Source organism: Podarcis cretensis, assembly GCF_951804945.1.
Source record: "Podarcis cretensis genome assembly, chromosome: 13".
Lineage (NCBI taxonomy): Eukaryota > Metazoa > Chordata > Lepidosauria > Squamata > Lacertidae > Podarcis > Podarcis cretensis.
This window is the reverse complement of record NC_137182.1, coordinates 26421394-26440273: the sequence shown is the minus strand read 5'-3', so window position 1 is coordinate 26440273 and position 18880 is coordinate 26421394. Positions and strand designations below refer to the sequence as shown.

The 18880-nt window shown below is 47.4% G+C and overlaps 1 protein-coding gene across 3 annotated transcripts in view; it reads left to right on the top strand.

The window, feature by feature from the left end:
- Positions 1 to 18880, top strand: part of LOC307200270 (trafficking kinesin-binding protein 1-like) — a 33166-nt gene that overhangs the window by 11214 nt on the left and 3072 nt on the right. The window contains exons 2-15 of one of the 3 annotated variants that reach the window (XR_013832359.1): positions 377 to 453; positions 2733 to 2849; positions 3928 to 4028; positions 5518 to 5626; positions 6030 to 6108; positions 7497 to 7627; positions 8828 to 8902; positions 11493 to 11630; positions 12496 to 12566; positions 13249 to 13476; positions 13637 to 13935; positions 15296 to 15514; positions 16564 to 16666; positions 16822 to 16886. Coding sequence is in view for 1 of the 3 variants with exons in the window: in XM_079948709.1 (XP_079804835.1) it covers positions 377 to 453; positions 2733 to 2849; positions 3928 to 4028; positions 5518 to 5626; positions 6030 to 6108; positions 7497 to 7627; positions 8828 to 8902; positions 11493 to 11630; positions 12496 to 12566; positions 13249 to 13476; positions 13637 to 13935; positions 15296 to 15514; positions 16564 to 16666 (1747 nt within the window). In the remaining 2 variants the exon portion in view is untranslated. Of the gene's footprint in view, positions 1 to 376; positions 454 to 2732; positions 2850 to 3927; positions 4029 to 5517; positions 5627 to 6029; positions 6109 to 7496; positions 7628 to 8827; positions 8903 to 11492; positions 11631 to 12495; positions 12567 to 13248; positions 13477 to 13636; positions 13936 to 15295; positions 15515 to 16563; positions 16887 to 18880 lie in introns of all 3 variants that reach the window. The other 2 variants (XR_013832358.1, XM_079948709.1) reach the window with 2 other exon arrangements.

Below are 18880 nucleotides of genomic sequence, written 5' to 3'. Positions count from 1 at the left end.
CCAAAAGCAAATTGGGACGAATGCAGGATGAATGTTCGTTATCGTGTAACTGCCCCGTACGGATGCTCAGTAAAGGCTGGATATGGTCTGACCTCGTTGTAAGCTATGCACAAAAAATCAGGGTGCATGTTGAACAATCAGGCCATCTTGAGGGGCCCTAACTTTTGCAAACTTAAGAAGATGCATGCAAAATATGTTTAATGTTCATAATTCATACGAATCATAGAATTCAGATTTACTTTGTTTAGGATTTTGTTCTTTGATCTTGATGCTTTGTAGCATGAGGTACACTGCCCTAAGTTCTTCCTGCCTTAACAGGATTATTGATGTACAGATGTCAACTAACTCTTTCCCCCCCCCCTCTCTTTTCCCACAGTGCTCTGTTCTGAGCGGGTTAGCAGGATCACTAAGACCTACCATGACATAGATGCCGTCACCAGCCTCCTAGAAGAGGTAACCTTCCTTTACTACTGACTATTTGCAGCTCAAACACTGCGCCAAGTCCTGTTCAAGTCATATAGTGGGGTAGGAGAGGTGAAAGAAAAAAATGTATACATGTATAGAAAAATGATGTATAGATGGTATTTAACTCCAACTAAATTAGCTAAGGGGACGCGGGTGGCGCTGTGGGTTAAACCACAGAGCCTAGGACTTACTGATCAGAGGGTTGGCGGTTCGAATCCCCACGACGGGGTGAGCTCCCGCTGCTTGGTCCTTGCTCCTGCCAACCTAGCAGTTCGAAAGCACGTCAAAGTGCAAGTAGATAAATAGGTACCACTCTGGCGGGAAGGTAAACGGTGTTTCCGTGCGCTGCTCTGGTTTGCCAGAAGCGGCTTAGTCATGCTGGCCACATGACCCGGAAGCTGTACGCCGGCTCCCTTGGCCAATAAAGCGAGATGAGCGCCGCAACCCCAGAGTCGGCCATGACTGGACCTAATGGTCAGGGGTCCTTTTACCTTTACCTAAATTAGCTAAAATGTATCGAATGAGAAATAAGAATTGTTGGAAATGTAATGCTAAAGAAGGGGATTTTTACCATATGTGGTGGACATGCGATAAAGTTAAACTATTTGGGGAAAATATTTATAATGAGTTAAAAAAAATGTTTAGGTATATCTTCCCAAAAAACCCTGAAGCATTTCTGTTGGGTATGATAGGAGAGGAAATACCAAAAGTCGACCAGAAATTGTTCATGTATGCCACTATGGCAGCTAGAACTTTATTAGCCCAAAAGTGAAAACAGCAAGAATTACCGACGGTTGAAGAATGGCAGACGAGGATGATGGACTATGCAGAATTGGCAAGCTAACGGGGGAAATCCGAAACCAGAGTGACCAAGTGTTCCAGAGAGAGTGGAGTAAATTTATTCACTATATAGACAATCATTGTAAACATATAAAGACACTAGCAGGATTGAGATAAACCTCACAATGTTTAATAGAAGGAAGCTTCTACATGTGCTTAAAGACTAAAATAATATTAAGGGAAAAAGCTAGAATTGAGATGGTAGAAATGTGTGGAAATATGATGTAGGTATACAAAAACCAGACGATGGGATGGAGGGAAGTTGAGTGGCTCAGTAGAGCTAAAAATTTGTAAAAGGAAATAAGATGTTATATTAATGTTAAAAATGGAAAACCAATAAAATATATATAAAAAGAAATAAATCACATCTGGCAATCAATGTGCCCCTTTAGTTTCAAATAGCACATGAGTCTAAAAAGCCCAGGACACAAATTTTCACATGCCCATCTAGCAGCTATGGTGGGTCATTTACCAGAAGTAATGTATTCAGCGTTTACTCTGGAGGTGTATACTCAATTCTGACCAAGCTAAGCCTTCTGATGTATATTTTAATCTAGGAGGCTTAGTGCTCTGACATAGCTCAGTTGGTAGAGCATGAGACTCTTAATCTCAGGGTCATGGGTTCAAACCCCACATTGGGCAAAATATTCCTGCACTGCAGGGGCTTGGACTACAGGGCTCTCTTGCTACGATTCTACAGCTCAGCCTACCCATGAAACCCAAGGGGCACATTGGTTGCCGGAGGTGAAATATATTTGCATTATGTTCAGCTCTCCTACCCCACTAATAGAAGTGATGGCTGTCCCCAATAGATGGATAAAGTCAGCTGGCTATTCAACAGTCAGGAAAAGTCCCCCAAGAAGGATCTTGATTTGGAGTGGCATGGGCAAGAAGGGAGTAATAATAATAATAATAATAATAATAATTTATTATCTATACCCCACCCATCTGGCTGGGCTTCCCCAGCCACTCTGGGCGGCTCTCAACAAAATATTAAAAAGACAATAAAGCATCAAACATTAAAAACTTCCCGAAACAGGACTGCCTTCAGATGTCTACTAAAAGTCAGATGGTTGCCTTCAGATATCTTCTAAAAGTGGGCTAGTTCTTTATCTCCTTGACATCTGATGGGAGGGCGTTCCACAGGGTGGGCACCACTACCGAGAAGGCCCTCTGCCTGGTTCCCTGTAACTTTACTTCTCGCAGTGAGGGAACCGCCAGAAGGCCCTCAGTGCTGGACCTCAGTGTCTGGGTAGAACGATGAGATTGGAGACACTCCTTCGGATATACTGGACTGAGGAGCTCTTGAAAAGTGGATGTTTCAGAATCAAATTTCAGCAGGCAGCATGGAGCAGGGAAGGGAGAAGGAGGAGGCGAGAAGCCTGCTCTGTTATAACTGCTCCTGTGCTTTCCCCCCATCCACACAGAAGGAGCATGACCTGGAGCTAGCCGCCCGCATCGGACAATCGCTGCTGAAGCAGAACCGGAGCCTGTCAGAACGCAATGAACTCTTGGAAGAACAGCTTGAATTGGCAAAGGAAGAGGTGAGGAAGCCCCTTCCGGTGTCTGTTGCTGACCAGGGAGGAAGCTGACACTACATATGTGTACATGAAACGCAGGGAGTTTGTTTGTCCCTCCACCCCACTTGGGGTGAATAGAAAGTGGAGAGATATGCTGGGGGTTGGGAGAAAAAGTGAGCTGGTTGTGTGTATAGCAGTAAATACAGGAAGGATGCGTGAAGGGAATATTTTGCTGTTGGGTGCATAGGGTATAGGACGGTGCTTCTCAAGCTTGGGTCCCCAGCGGTTGTTGGACTACAACTCCCATCATCCCTGACCACTGGTCCTGCCAGCTAAGGATGATGGGAGTTGTAGTCCAACAACAGCTGGAGACCCAAGTTTGAGAAAAGCCGGTCGGTGAGCTGCATCCAGCTGAAGTTTATTCAGAATAGGACCACTGAAATTAATGGAGCTAAGCTGGCTGTGTCGGTGGGTCTGCTGTTGAGTAGAACTAGCATTGGTTAACAATGCTGTAACTTACAGCAGGGGTGAGGACCCTCAGGCGTAGAGGCCAAAGGTGAGCTCCACGCCTCTCTCTCCAGCCCTTAGGACTCTCCCTAAGGGCCCGCCCCTCACCAGCTCTACTTTGCACCCTCCTTGAGTGCTTTCGCTTGGCTGGAATGTGTCCTTCAACTGTAATAAGGCCTCTTTCTTGCCTGGATAGAGAGATGGGTGTTCTGTGTATTAAAACTTCTGACTTTGCATGGCTGGAATGTAGCCTCCACAATGAAGTTAGGATGTATAGCTCAGTCAGTAGAGCATTGGCCTGTTAATCTCAAGGTCAAGTTCCAAGCTGGGCAGAAGATTCCTGTATTAAACAGGTTTTGAACAGATGACCCTTTTAGTCCCCTCTGATTCTTTGCTGTGCTCAGTTTTGCCTCTGACACCACTGGTGTGCACTCCCTGGAAAGTTGTTCACAAGGGAATGCAACCCCCACCTCTGAACTACTATAAGATCTGAAGTTAAGGGGTAGCAGGGCTTTCAGATTAGAAGGTTTAACTTCTGCTTTTTTCTTCCATGGAACCCATTGTGCCTCTTCTCTCTCCCCCTCCCCACTTCAAGATAGCTCAGCTTCGCCATGAGATATCAATGCGGGACGACCTTCTGCACCTGTACACCAACAGCACAGAGGAGAGCGAGCCGACCTCTGCCACCTCCACTCCGTGAGTATCTCAAGCTGGGGTGGAAGGGGAGACCTTCTGCACAAGTCAAACCATTTAATTTCTGCTGCCGTCCTCCTGCCCATCCTCTCCATGTAGCGAGACGAATCCAATGTAGAACGAGGAGAAAGAAACCCCACCTAGAGTCTTCAGAATTTCTGCAGTTTACACTGTTCATGCCAGCAGATCCGAAAAATGGCTAGCATTTCCCCTGTGCTTTTCTCTAATTGCATTAAATGCAAAATTAAATCAGGAAGAGCCATCTGTCTTATCAGTGGATCAGCTGATAAGCGGCTTAGGGCTTAGGAAAAGGGGGGGGGAAAGGGAAAAAACCCCGCAGGAACTCGCAAGACATTTTCGTCTTGCGAAGCAAGCCCATAGGGAAATTTGTTTTGCGAAGCGCCTCCAAAACGGAAAACCCTTTCGTCTAGCGGGTTTTTCGTCTTGCGAGGCGTTCGTCTTGCAGGGCACCACTGTATTTCGTTGCGCAGGTTTTTTTCCAAAACCGAAAGTACCAAGAAGTAACTTTCTTTCTTTCTTACTTCGCTCACACCGTTCGTTGTCTCAAAGACCTTTTAAAGTCACAAAATAGTTACCCTCTGCTCCCTCTTTTAGTTATCCTCTTTTTCTGTAACTTTTTGTTACTTTTGCAACAATTTATCTCACTTTTAACAAGTTCTCTAAGAGGGAGAAGTTCAAACCACTTGCCGTTTTACCAACCTCCACTCCACGCTCCGCTCGTAGTCTTGCGTTCCTCTCCGATTGCAGTCAAAACTGACCTCTTTTTTATCTCCTCCTTTTTTTCCAAAGCCTTTCTTTCATACTCCAATTATAATCCAAGTTTGGCTCCGATTGATTGCTTTTGAGAATCGGTCACTCACCCTGCAAGCCTGGGGCTGCGTTCTCGAGGGTGAGACAATGGCTTCCCAGTGCCTGCTTTCTCCGCCCGCCGCTCTCTTCGCTCCTATTACGGAGTTACCTGGCGGCCGGGCGATCTGCAAATGGCTCCACTGGGATCCTGACCCTCTGGTTTCCCTCCAGAGGGGTTTTGGGGGGCTATCGCGCCCTGTAGCACCCCCTTTTACCCTCGAGAACCCGGACTTTCTCTACCGAGAAAAAGTCCCGCTTGCGATGGGTCCGTGGCTTGACCAGAAGTCAGGCCATAGATTATTTAATGGCTAAATGCCTGGGTAAAGAGGAATGTTTTTGCCTGGTGCCTAAAGGCATGTAATGATGGCTCCAGGTACTCCAACCATCTGCAAAACGCCTCTTTCACCACTCCATGATTGTATCCAGGCCAGATCCAAGCTAGGAGTAGGCCAATGGAAGACTCTCCAGGTCAGAAGGCCTGGCTCCTGGGTGAGATTGAGCCCTGCAGTACCTCTGCTTCTAGAAATGAAACATTAATTCCAGGAGCCATCTCAGGCCACTGCTGTCTCCCCTCCCCTCTGCTCTTCTCATGACTACATCTCTCCCCTCCACCTCCTCACAGGTTGCGGAGGAATGAATCTGCCCTCTCTCTGCAGCAGTGTTTTCAGTATGACACCCTACAGCAGAAGCTCAAAGGGCTGGAGGAGGAGAACCAGAAACTGCGGACAGAGGTGAGATTCTGAGCTGGGCTGGGCTGCAGGTGTATGTGATTTGTCTTCTCTATCTAATTGTCTGGGAATCAAGGAAAGATACTCGTCACATGCTCAGATGCTTTCGCTCAGTCGTATTACCGAGCTGAAATCCTAGAATCCAAACTGGAACGCAAGAATCATGCAGCGTCCAGCACAGGGTGTATTGTGATTGCGACAATAGGCAGGAAAATCATCAACTGGTCTGCGAACACCGCCGGCCATTTTGAAGTGGTTGATGAGGGGCATAAAAAAGCTCAGGAACCACTGTCTTAGAAGGTTTTAGGTGCATTATCTCCCGGAGCGCTGCTACGTTTTCACAACGTCTTGGTGTAACATAAAGATAACCCCTTAATGTTACATATGTCTGTCTCTTTGAACCCAGGTCACAAGCATTGCCACGGAAACCTCTGAATATGAGGAACAGGAGCAGAAGCTGATGATCGACTGCGTGGAGCAATTTTGTAGGTTCTTAGTTTTGGGCAGGGAGCTTGAAATTTAAGCCCCATTAATAACAATAGAAGGCTACTTTTAGGCATAATTCCAGGACTGGAGGGATGGTATTTGGTGGGGGGGGGTGTTTTCCTGGTGGGGTGGGGAGGCAAAGAATAACCCAGTCCTCTGTATCTGCTCTGACCTGCCTCCGCTCTGGAATTAAGTTTTAAAACAGTCCTCTATTATTTGTCTGTGTGTGAGAGAGAGGTGTTTGTGTGTGCGAGGGGGCCCCCACATATTTACACATGTGTCTTGCCCTGCCTTCTTCTGGCATGTAGCCCTTGGAGGGTTGGCAAAGAGGGGAGTATGGCTCTTGGTGTAAGCAAACAAAAAAAGGTTCCCCATCCCTGCTATACACACTTACCTGGGAGTAAGTCCCCTTGAGCTCAGTGGTTCTGCTTCTGAGTAGATACACATAGGAGCACACAGCAAGAGTTTCCATTAAAACACATTCATGCATTTATCTCCCACCATTTCTCAAAGGAGCACAAGGTGACACACACGACTCTCCCCCTCTTCACTGAATCCCCACAACAACCCTGTGAGGTAGTTTAGGCTGACAGGCAGAGACTGTCTCAGGGTCACACCCTGCAAGCTTTTATTCATGGCTGAGTGGGGATTTGAACCCTGGTCTCCGAGGTCCAAGTCTTAACTGCTACACCACAAAGCATGTGTACAAACTCCAAAAGTGAGATTCTGATCCCAACCACCTTCTGTGGAAGGAGACAATTCATACATGTTCCCCCTCTAGTACCATCATAACTAAAAAATACTTGAGGCATATATGAAAGAAGGTGGCTTTTGACGTGGGAAAGGGCGGCTTAAAATGACCTCTGATTACAGACGTCCCTGACTTTCAGGGATGCTTAAGGAAGGTGGGGCATAATAATTAATACCCTGCCCATCTGACTGGGTTTTCCTAGCCACTCTGGGCAGCTCCCAACAGAATACTAAAAACACAATAAAACATCAAACATTAAAAACTTCCCTAAACAGGGCTGCCTTCAGATGTCTTCTAAAAGTCAGATAGTTGTTTATCTCCTTGACATCTGATGGGAGGGCATTCCATAGGGAGGGTACCACTACTGAGAAGTCCCTCTGCCTGGTTCCGTGTAACCTCACTTCTTGCAGTGAGGGAACCGCCAGAAGGACCTCGGAGCTGGACCTCTGTGGGACAGAAAACATGTACGGGGGTAGCAGAGGATGAGTGGAGTGGGCTGGGGTGGCAGAAAGCTTTGCTCCACTTTCTGGTCTGCTGGATCCTGCTGTGGGCATATTGGAAGCTGCGCCCTGGTGCATTGCATGCTGCCGGTGTTTCTTGAGTTGTAATGATCCTGTGTCTCTCTTCCTACTACAGCGGATGCTAGTCGAGAAGTGGTCCTGCTCTCTGAGGAGCTGGCCCGCAAGACGGAGGACACGGCACGGCAGCAGGAGGAGATCAGCCAGCTGCTGGCGCAGATTGTGGAGCTGCAGCAGAAGTGCCGCGTGGTAAGCATAAAGCAAAGGGCCGGTTGTGGCCAGAATCGGCACCCAGAGTGCACCCAGAAACAAGGCTGCTCCTTTGTGAAGTCAAGGGCGCCTCAGGGATGTGGGTGTGATACAAGGGAACATTCCTAGCATATCTAGGAAGTCAAGATGAGCAGCCCTGTGTTGCAGTGGATGCGTCAATGTGTTCAGCACTTCCCTTTAATTAAAAAAACCCAACCAATTAAACTCTTGGATTATGCCGTAATGGCAAAAGTGACTGGGAAGCTCAGGAACCAAGAAGACCAAATGAATGAATGAATGAATGAATCTTTATTTGCGCCAGCCGTCGGCAATGGCAATAAAACAACAATACAACAGACAAAGAATAGAAATGAAAAGTCAATTATATAAAATACATTTTAGGGTTTTGAATCAATAGTTAAATAGTGGATCTTATTCGGATTGCCCCAGCTAAAAACCTTGCAACCTTTGCTGTCACCTGCTCATCTTGGTCTGCCAAGAGAAAGGACACTGTGGCAGTGGCTGGGCGACCCGGAATGGACAATAAAAGAGGGGTGGTCTCATTCCTCAAGTCTTTATAAAGAGTGTGCAAGAATACCAAAACCTTAACAAAGAGTGGGGGCGGGAATTATAATTTATCTTGGAGACCACTGTAAGCAGATGAAAGCATTAGCAGGACTGCAATAACACTTGTAATGTAGCAAATACAGTTGTGTCTCTGCTCCCGAATGCCTTGGGTGTTGAAAGTTCCGGCTCACGAACGATCGAAAACTGGAAGTGAGTGTTCTGGTTCTTGAACATTTTTTTGGAAGCCGAAGATCCGATGGGGCTTCCGCTATTGTTTCCGGTACGCCTGGGCAATCGGAAACCGGTCAGAAGCCGCGCCTTGGTTTCCGAACGTTTTGGAAGTCAGACTTCTGGAATGGATTCCGTCGGACTTCCAAGGTACAACTGTACTATGGAGACAATGGAGTGTTACAAAATATGAACTGCTGAATAATATACAGTAGAAAGGGTTGACAGTAGGACCCACGGAGAGGAAGGTGGGAAGTCCAGAGATTCAGAGGAATCTTTAAATATGGATGTGTATTGCCATATTCTTATAATTGTAAAATCAAATAATGTTTTTTAAAAAAACAAAACCCCAAGGACACCGTGGATGATCCTGGTGGCAATAACTCGTTATCTTTCTTCCTCCAGTATGGTTCAGAAGTGGAGGAGCTGCAGCAGCATCTTGCTGCTGCCAAGGAGGTTCAGCAGCAGTTACGAACAGAGGTTTGTATCCTTGGAGACGGGGCGGCGGCTGGGGTGGTTGTGGTGGGTGATGGCTGGTTGCATCTGTCCAGTACAGAGAGGAATCTGAACCGCAGCAAGCAACACGTCAGCTAATAATATACTGGCAATATTTTTATAACACTATGCTGTTTCAAGATTCATAAACAGAAGACATATAATATGTGCCTGGAGTCACAAACTAACAGCAATCAAGTAAATGTTCCATGAACAGGAATGGTAGGATGCTAAGTCACTGTCAAAGATCACTGAAACGGAGGCAGAATGCCTTTCCCACAGTCAATATCCTACAGACATGAGATGGTGGGTGCTCCAAACATTGCAATAGGGTGCTCCAAGCACTGCAGCAGACAGTACAGTTCTTCCAGGATAACGAACTGATTGAATGATAAATCTTCATCAGCAAATTAATACAGTGGACACTCGGGTTGTGAATGTGATCCGTGTGGGATGCACGTTCGCAACCCGCAGCGCCATGTCTGTGCATGCGTGGGTCGCGATTGGGCGCTTCTGTGCATGCACAAGTGCTGAAACCCAGAAGTAACCCGTTCTGGTGCTTCTGGGTTCGGCGCGGTGCGCAACCCGAAAACGCACAACCTGAAGCGTCTGTAACCCGAGGTATGACTGTAGTCCCCAAAGATACATCAAATGGCCAAGGATCAGCTATCGCTAAAAAGTATAGTAAGCTGATGTGTTGCTTGTTGTTATTCTGAGTGTCCTGTTTTGCAACACGGGGGATTTTTTTCTTTGGTGTACAGTACAGGGAGGAAGGCAGAGATAGAACTGTAGAGTTGGGAGAGACCACGAAGGCCATCCAGTCCAAACCCCTGCAATGCAGGAATTTTTTTGCTCAACGTGGGGCTCGAAACCATGACCCTGAGATTAAGATATATAATATATATATATATATATCAAATATATAAAAGGAAGTAATAGTGCCACTGTATTCTACAAGATGGGTGACACCTGGCTTGAGAGCAGTACATGTGAAAAGGATCTAGGAGTCTTGGTTGACCACAAACTTGACATGAGCCAACAGTGTGACGCGGCAGCTAAAAAAGCCAATGCAATTCTGGGCTGCATCAATAGGAGTATAGCATCTAGATCAAGGGAAGTAATAGTGCCACTGTATTCTGCTCTGGTCAGACCTCACCTGGAGTACTGTGTCCAGTTCTGGGCACCACAGTTCAAGAAGGACACTGACAAACTGGAACGTGTCCAGAGGAGGGCAACCAAAATGGTCAAAGGCCTGGAAACAATGCCTTATGAGGAACGGCTAAGGGAGCTGGGCATGTTTAGCCTGGAGAAGAGGAGGTTAAGGGGTGATATGATAGCCATGTTCAACTATATAAAAGGATGTCACATAGAGGAGGGAGAAAGGTTGTTTTCTGCTGCTCCAGAGAAGCAGACACGGAGCAATGGATCCAAACTACAAGAAAGAAGATTCCACCTAAACATTAGGAAGAACTTCCTTACAGTAAGAGCTGTTCGACAGTGGAATTTGCTGCCAAGGAGTGTGGTGGAGTCTCCTTCTTTGGAGGTCTTTAAGCAGAGGCTTGACAACCACATGTCAGGAGTGCTCTGATGGTGTTTCCTGCTTGGCAGGGGGTTGGACTCGATGGCCCTTGTGGTCTCTTCCAACTCTATGATTCTATGATTCTAAGAGTCTGATGCTCTACCGGCTGAGCCACTGCCCAGCTTCTCTTGGAGGAAGTGCGCTTCTGAAAACCAGTCGCAGACAGTCACAGGTGGGGCAGACCGCCTTTGCACTCATGCACAGCTTGCCATCTTCCCCTAAGTATCTGGCCAGCCATTGTGAGAATGGGATGTTGTTGGACTAGCTGGGCCTTTGGCCTGGTTGAACAGGGCCCTGTATCCGTTTTGTGCCAGCCTGCTTTGGCTCTCCCCACTCACATGCATTTCCCAGGGGTTCTCTGACGGAAGGGCATGACTGTTGAACAAGTTTTAATGCCAATAAATACCTATTGTAATGAAAAAAAGGGGGGGTAAAAAGTTCAGGAGATCATCTGATATCACAGCAAGTTCAGTCACATGTTTTAATTGAACCTGAACATGTAACTGGTGTAATAATAATAATAATAATAATAATAATAATAATAATAATAATATATTTGTACCTCGCCCATCTGGCTGGGTTTCCCCAGCCACTCTGGGCGTCTTCCAACAAAGATTAAAAATGTCACACATTAAAAACTTCCCTAAACAGGGCTGCCTTCAGATGTCTTCTAAAGTCAAATAGTTGTTTATTTCTTTGACATCTGGTGGGAGGGCGTTCCACAGGACGGGCACCACTACCGAGAAGGCCCTCTGCCTGGTTCCCTGTAGCCTTGCTTCTTGCAGTGAGGGAACCGCCAGAAGGCCCTCGGCGCTGGACCTCAGAGTCCGGGCAGAATGATGGGAGTGGAGACGCTCCATCAGGTATACTGGCCCAGAGTTGCAGCAGAGTTATGCACTGCAAATCAATTCTAGAGTAAAACAACTGCCCCTAGTTTCTCTTCTCATTGTGGCTTGGCCTGATTAAGATGAGAAGCCTCTCCTCTTGCACTTTCAGCTCCGAGACCTGCAGGAGAAATACGTGGAGTGTGGGGCAATGTTGCACGAAGCCCAGGAGGAGATGAAAAACCTCCGGAATCGCAGCCTCCCCAACAGCACCATCCACCGTCACAGCTCCCCTACGTTTTTGCCCCTGGTAAGTACAGCTCATCTTGGGGGTGGGGGGCTGCATAAAGGAGGAGATACCGGGGAAACAGAATTGGTTTGTAAAAGAGAGTACTCTTGATAGGAGGCAGAGCAGTGGGGATGGCAGAAGGTGGTTATTTTAGGAGGAGGAGGCGAAGAGCATGTCTCCTTATTGGGAAGAGCAGCCAGGTTGCTTCCTTCACATTCCAACGGGTGCATTTCAAGCTCCTAGTCCTCAGCGAGGGAGGAGGGGAAAGTGGGATAAAGAAGGGCAAGCCTCGGGATTTCATTTTTTAAAAAATATTTTATTTTTTACTAACTACCAAAATACAAACAGTGAAACCCCCCAGGTGGCTGATACATTGGGTATGCATATTCAATAATATACATATTCAATAATATTCAATAATAACATATTCAAATCAACCATATGTACACTTCTATATACCTTAACACTCCTCCCTCCACAAGGTTTATTTAACTTTTAACATTTTAATTGCCCGCCTTGGGATTTCATTTGAGTCAGGACTGAATTATGGGGATTTGGTTTTTTCTTCAATGGGTTCTGTTCCATGAACCATGCTAACAGTCTCTCTGAGCATGCACAGTCCGACCACTAAGCAGCTCCAGCATGTTTTCCTCGCTCCCCCATTACCCAGTCTGACATTCCTGTCTGGTTTGAACACAGGCACAGAAGCCACCTCCCCCATGGTTATGGGTGAGGGTTTTACCCAGCCCAGTCTGCCCTGCTCTCTATTCCCACCTCCTGGGGAAGCACAAATGGAATGAAAGAAAAAGAAATTGATTCTGGGAATTCCCTGGGCATCTTTTACTAGTGAAAGACCACCTGCCCACTGTGACTTTTTGAATTGCAGGATTCCCTGGCTGCAGAGATCAAGGGCACGATGAGAAAGAGCGTGGACAGCTCTGGTTCCTCGGAGTGCAAGTAAGTGGGAAGGGCACAAGATACCTGGTGTGTGTGTGTGTGTGTGTGTGTTCGTGTGTGCAAGATTGACCCATAAAAATGAGTGGCGAAAGCAAGAAGTTCTCAGAGGATGGCATCGTGAATACAGCACAACCCCTGAGGCCAAACGGGAGAAGAAGGAGGAGCCTTTGAATCAGGAGGTGAAATTCAGAATGATGGCGGGGGGGGGGGGGGAGCGGCCCGTGTTTTGTTAGCCCAAAAATTAGAAAACGAGCAAGGTCCCAACTAAAGAAGAATGGCAACTTAAGCTGGCAGAATATGCGCACCTTGCACACTTAACATATAGGATAAGAGAATAAGAAGAACATACGCTTAGAGAAGATTGGAAAACATTGATTGAATATATGGGGGGAAATTGTGTACACCTGAAAACGTTGGCAGCATTAAGATAATAAATTCAACAGTGTAAGTAAGTTCTGATGGATGCAATAATGGAATGCTGAATGGTATAGTTTCTGTAAAATATGCAGGGATTTATGATATGTAAAATGAACCATGGAAAGAGAAGAAGGGAAGTCATTGATATTTTAAGGATGTAAAAAGGAGTACTTTAAATTGTAAAACAGAAAATTTAATAAAAAATTATATACAGAATGATGTTTCCCACTACTGACCCCGTCTCCGCCTTGTGTGTTGATCTCAGGGGTGTCCGTCGGGTCTTTGAGACGGTGAAGGCTGTGAACCAGGTGGCGAAAGCCAGATCGCGGGCAGAGTCTCCCCTGAGCCTCCCTGTGTACTCTCCCAAATTTTCCTCATTGGGCTGCAGCCGCCTGAGCACCCCGCGCACCAGCTTCTACGGTTCAGACAGCCCCATTGCTGGAGGCCTGGAGGGGCAGGACAGCCATGCTTCTGAAGGGCCGGATGAAGCGCGGTGAGTCCTGCCGAGACACGGTATAGGCACCTTGCCACAACTATTTTCACGTGGTCGTTTCCTCAGGGCGGAGACCTGTCTCCTGTACAACGCCACAGGCCTTGGTGGCGCCAGTGATCAGCGTGGCTAATTCCACCCCCTGTTCTGTGGTTTCATTTAGCCGGCGCGAGGCTGGCACACCGGGCACACCCGGCCGGCATGACTTGGAAGCTGCTGTCCGGTGCTTGTCGGCCCGCCAGGAGAGCCATAGCACCGAGCGCTCGTTCTTCGAGATGGAGAGGGAAAGCAAGCTGAGGCGGCTGGCGAGGGACGCCGAGGACTCCAGTGGGTTCCTCACGCCCAACGAAAGCATCACGTCCACCGGAACCAACTATTCGGGCAGCTCTGGCGGTTCTGGGTTCTCTCTGGGCTCCTTCTCTTGTTTCCCCGATAAGCTTCAAATCATCAAGCCTCTGGAAGGTCAGTGGGAGACGGCAGTCAAGAACTAGGGGGAGGGGGGTGAGCTCCCTTGGAGCGGGTGGGTGATCCATGGGCACACTTTGGGCTATATTTTGCTGAATTTATTCCTATGCGTCCATCTGTTGAATTAGCTTCCAAGTGCATAGGGACTGGAAGCATGTGATGGTTTTTAAAAAGTCATTTGGCAGTATTCATTTATTTGTTTATACACTTTACATACCACTTAGGGTTTAAACAGATCTCTTAGCAGTTTTCAACATAAGCTGAAACATCTTAAATCAGTGGTGGCCAAACTTGGCCCTCCAGCTGTTTTTGGACTACAATTCCCATCATCCCTAGCTAACAGGACCAGTGGTCAAGGATGATGGGAAATGCGGGGGGGGGGGGAGTGAAATCTAGTTAAAGAATCCCCATCTGGTGCGCTGAGTGGCTGAGGCAGTTCCCCTCCCCAATGATTTTTTTTAAAGGGGCTGAACCCCTCAATATTCAGGGGGTGTTTGGCTTGGCCCCCTGGCTCCTCGCGACATCGTGCAACGTTGGGTGCTTGATGCCATTCCATTGCACAGTTTCACACATGAGCCCCCTCGATCCTGTTAAGAAGGTGGCGCCTCTGACCCCCTTGATCCCTTGCCCTGGAAAAGGGGGAAAGTGAAAACGGGGATTGCAAGGAAGAAGTGCCTGTCCATTGCTCTGGGATCTGCGTGAGGAAAATCCCCATTTATGTAGCTTCTGAGTGCAAGAGTATTTCCAGTTTTAATGGGATGGATTGGGGCTTGGGGGAGATCTGTACCCTCAGCATCAAAAGTACAACTGGCAATTAGTCAAGCCTATGTTTCTGGCTATGTTTCTGAGATCCAGCGCCGAGGGCCTTCTGGTGGTTCCCTCATTGCGAGAAGTGAGGTTACAGGGAACCAGGCAGAGGGCCTTCTTGGTAGTGGCGCCCACCCTGTGGAATGCCCTCCCTTCAGATGTGAAGGAAATAAGCAGCTATCTTCTCTTTAAAAGACATCTGAAGGCAGCCCTGTTTAGGGAAGTTTTTAATATTTAATGCTGTATTGTTTTTAATATTTGATTGGGAGCCACCCAGAGTGGCTGGGGAAACTCAGCCAGATGGGTGGGGTATAAATAATACATTATTATTGTTATTATTATTATTATTATTATTATTATTATTCTCTGGCTCTAAAGATGTGAGGTGCAAAACATAACTCCAAGGAGCTGGACCAGTCTTGTTGCAAGGTGTTTGATAATCTTGCTTCTGTCCAGCTTTGCTAACCTTGGCCAGCTGACTTTAAACGCAAGTTACTTGGCATAGCTTGCATTCCTGCCTACGTCCCTTTCCCTCCCGGTCTCTCTTTAGGCTCCATGACCCTCCACCACTGGCAGCAGCTAGCCCGGCCTCACCTGGCAGGGATCCTGGACCCTCGGCCAGGTGTGCTCACCAAAGATTTCCGGCAGCTTGACACAGACCTGGAGGAGGTCTACAACCTGAATGACCTGGAAGAAGACGATGTGGATGCAGGCTCTTTCCCGGCCCTTGCTACCTCGACACCTGCCAAGGCCAAGGAGAGGCCTAGTGGTGAGTCCGTTGGTTCATTTCTAAACGTTGTGTGCCAGTAGGAAAGCTTGGGGAGTGTGCTGGAAAAGGTTCTGTCATATGGCATCCCCGTGGTGTGATAACCCCACCCTTGAGCATATGCACCAGATCCTAGGGGCTGAGGCACTTTTGGCCCCCACAAGGTCCTTTTTTTGAGGGGGGCATTGAGCCTCCCTCAGTGTTCAGAGGGCCTTTGGCTCCACCTCCCAGCTCCTCGCAATGTCAGGATGTTGCATCAGGCCCCCTCAATCATCTTGAGAAGTTGGCGCCTCTGTCCCCGAGTCACACTACTTTTGCTTGACGTCCACTGGCAGCCATTTTGTGAACCAACTGTTGAGGTGCTCTGTAGCAAATTGGCAGCTGTTGTGTGTGTTTGTGTCTTGCCCTGAACAGCTAGGGGCTCACAGGCTGGGGGGCTGCTGTTCTAGTGACCCCCAGTTCTGCCAGTCAGTCCCATCTCCCCTGTCCACTTGGGAGCAGGGATACTACAAACAAAACACCCATATATATTTTTTCTGTGAGGTATACCTAGGTGGTGGTTTGGCAATCTCGTTTAACTCTTCATGACTCCCTCAGTTTTTAAAAAGACTTGTATGAAGAATAAGTTCCACCACCTCAGGTTTGTGTGTTTTAACGTGATTCCTGAGGCTTCAAAGCTGATGGTTTGATATCTCCTTAACTACCGACCACTCGTAAGCCATGTATTTATAACTCCTGCAATTGCCCTTTCTAATTTGAAGATGGGAGCAAAATAGTATTTAGGGGCACAGATGAGGGGGGGAGGGAAGAGGAAAATTCAGGAAGGTTGGGGAAAATACCCTGCTTATGTTGTCAAAAAACCCAGTGTACTTGCAATTTCCTTTCATTTTTTTTAATACTTCACAATAACTAGCATAAACATGGGGCAAACAGCCATTGCTAAGACCTGACCTCCCCCTTAGATAACCTGGCATTTGTCTCTGTCTGTCTCCACACCCCACCAACACCACCCTGCCCCACTCATTAACCCTCCGTTTTCCTGTCCGTTTCAGTATTTCACTCCGTTAACAATCTGCCCCAGACCCCGCCTACTTTCACCATCACCACCTGTTGCTTCTCGCACCCTAGCAATGAGGTTACCATGGTGACACCCAGGTAAGCATCCTCTGTGGTCCTCCCTACTGCCAGCTTTCCATCATCCTTTTGCTTCTGCTCCTCCGTCATCGCCGTAAGGAGGATTTCCCTGTGTGTGTGTGTCTTGTCTGCCATTTTTAACCTGCAATCTCCCTCCCCACCATTTTGGATCCTAGGCACTGCTGACCCCGGTATGGGCATCTCCTGCAGCCCTTGGCGTATTGATGGGGTGGGCTCCGAAGTAAGAAATCTCTTCCCTGTCTCTTTTCTCTCTTTCCTTCCTGGGGAGAGCTGGGCAAGGAAACCTCCCTCACCCGTTCACTCTCCTTGAGCAATGCTGGCTTGAGGACAAGGGATCTCAAGGCCCATCTTCTGATGCCTGCAGAGGAGGACCAAGGCCTTTATCTAGGAAAATACAGGCACCCAAAAGTGGCCATGTGGCTCAGTTTCAGGAAATAGAGGTGCTGCAGCTCAAACAAGTTCACCTGCGAGACCTTGAGGGTCCTGCCCTTTAATATAAGGCACTGGGGCATTGATGTTCAGAAGGAAAGGCATTCTGCACATGGTCAGAGGCACACTTGCTCCACATTTCCTGGAGCCCAAGCTGTGGCATCTTAAGAGCAGCTGGGGTTTGAAACCTTTTTGTTGTTGTGTTTCTGATCCATGTTAAGCCATAACCCAGAGGAGTCCTTGAACACCACCATGGCTTAAGAAGTCAGAGTGGGCTCCTCCCAGGTGATGTGGAGCCTTGCCTTGAACCAATGTCAAGTCTTGATGTGTCTGATGAAAATATTTCCACGGGACTCTTAGGTCAATTGGCAGCTGCTGCAGCAGCCTTCCCCCTCCGCTTGTCTCTCAGCCAGCGGTCTTGTTTTTATAAAGGAGAACGGGAAGTTTCCTGCCCAGGGTTCAGAGGAATCAGAGGTTGAATGAGCTGGCCCTCCCCACCCGAAGGGAATCCAAGCCTTCTTATGTGCTCTTTTAATGATAAGATAACACTTGCAGCAGGATTCATTCCCTGTCCCGAGAATTCAGGGTGGCTAATGGCAATAATTTTGAGCAATACGAGAATTACAGAAAGAAATAAAAGTGGCAGCCTTATAAATGCCACCTTCAAATACACTCTATTCATATACTAGTTATAGAATCAGAGAGTTGGAAGAGGATCCCCAAAGGTCATCTAGTCTAGCCCCCTGCAATGCAGGAATCACATTGACCTGTATAACTGGAGAACCTTGTAAGTAACAGCCTTAAGGTTTTTTTTAAATAATATTAAAGCCCACGTATCATAGTATACAGTTCCCTTTTTAAAAAACAAGCTGTCCAAAATTAAAAGCCTTTTTAAAGCACCTGTTTAAGAAAATCTCCAGCTTTTAAAAAACCCTAATAATAATAATAATAATAATAATTTTATTATTTATATGCCACCTGATTGGGTTGCCCCAGCCGCTCTGGGCGGCTCCCAACAAAATACTAAGAGTGCAATAAAAACACCTACCATTAAAAACTTCCCTGTACAGGGCTGCCTTCAGACAACTTCTAAAAGTCATATAGTTCTGTATCTGTTTGATATCTGATGAGAGGGGCAGTCCACAGGGTGGGGCAGCCCTACTGACTTGTGAATCAACTTCCCTGCCCCAAACCATATGTTACAGGCCACTGATGACTTATTACCCTTTCTTTCAAGGGTAGTATCCATGCTTCTTCCTCCTCCCCATTTTATCCTTGCAACAGCCCCGTGAGGGTAGGAGTGGCAGTGATTGACGCAAGGCCTCCCAGCAAGTTTGGTCTAGAACCCCCGTTCTCCCAGCCCAGCACTCCAACCACTGCACCGCACTGCCTTGCTTTGAAGAACATGAAAAGAAGAGGATTTGACGGTGGGGACAGGCAGCTACATTCAGCCACTGGGCGCAGCCACATCTATTAACCCACTAATCTTTCTCTCTAGCCTTAGCACTAACCCATCCGCTTTGCACAGGTTAAAGGGGCACTAATATTGCGGGGTCAGACCGAAAGGGCTGCCTCCCTTACTCCATTTCCTTGACTGCACAGAGGAGTAGGGAGAAGGGGGTAGGAAGAGGAACAGACAACTGACTAACTAGTGTGTCTGATTTATAACATGAACTTCTGATAGCGAGAGCAATGAATGGCAGCGTTTGTGAGCAAAGAAGTTACGGCTCAGTGTGTCTCTGTCCTTGTGCCGTTTTCAACCAGCAGGAAGCAGTGTCGCTACCT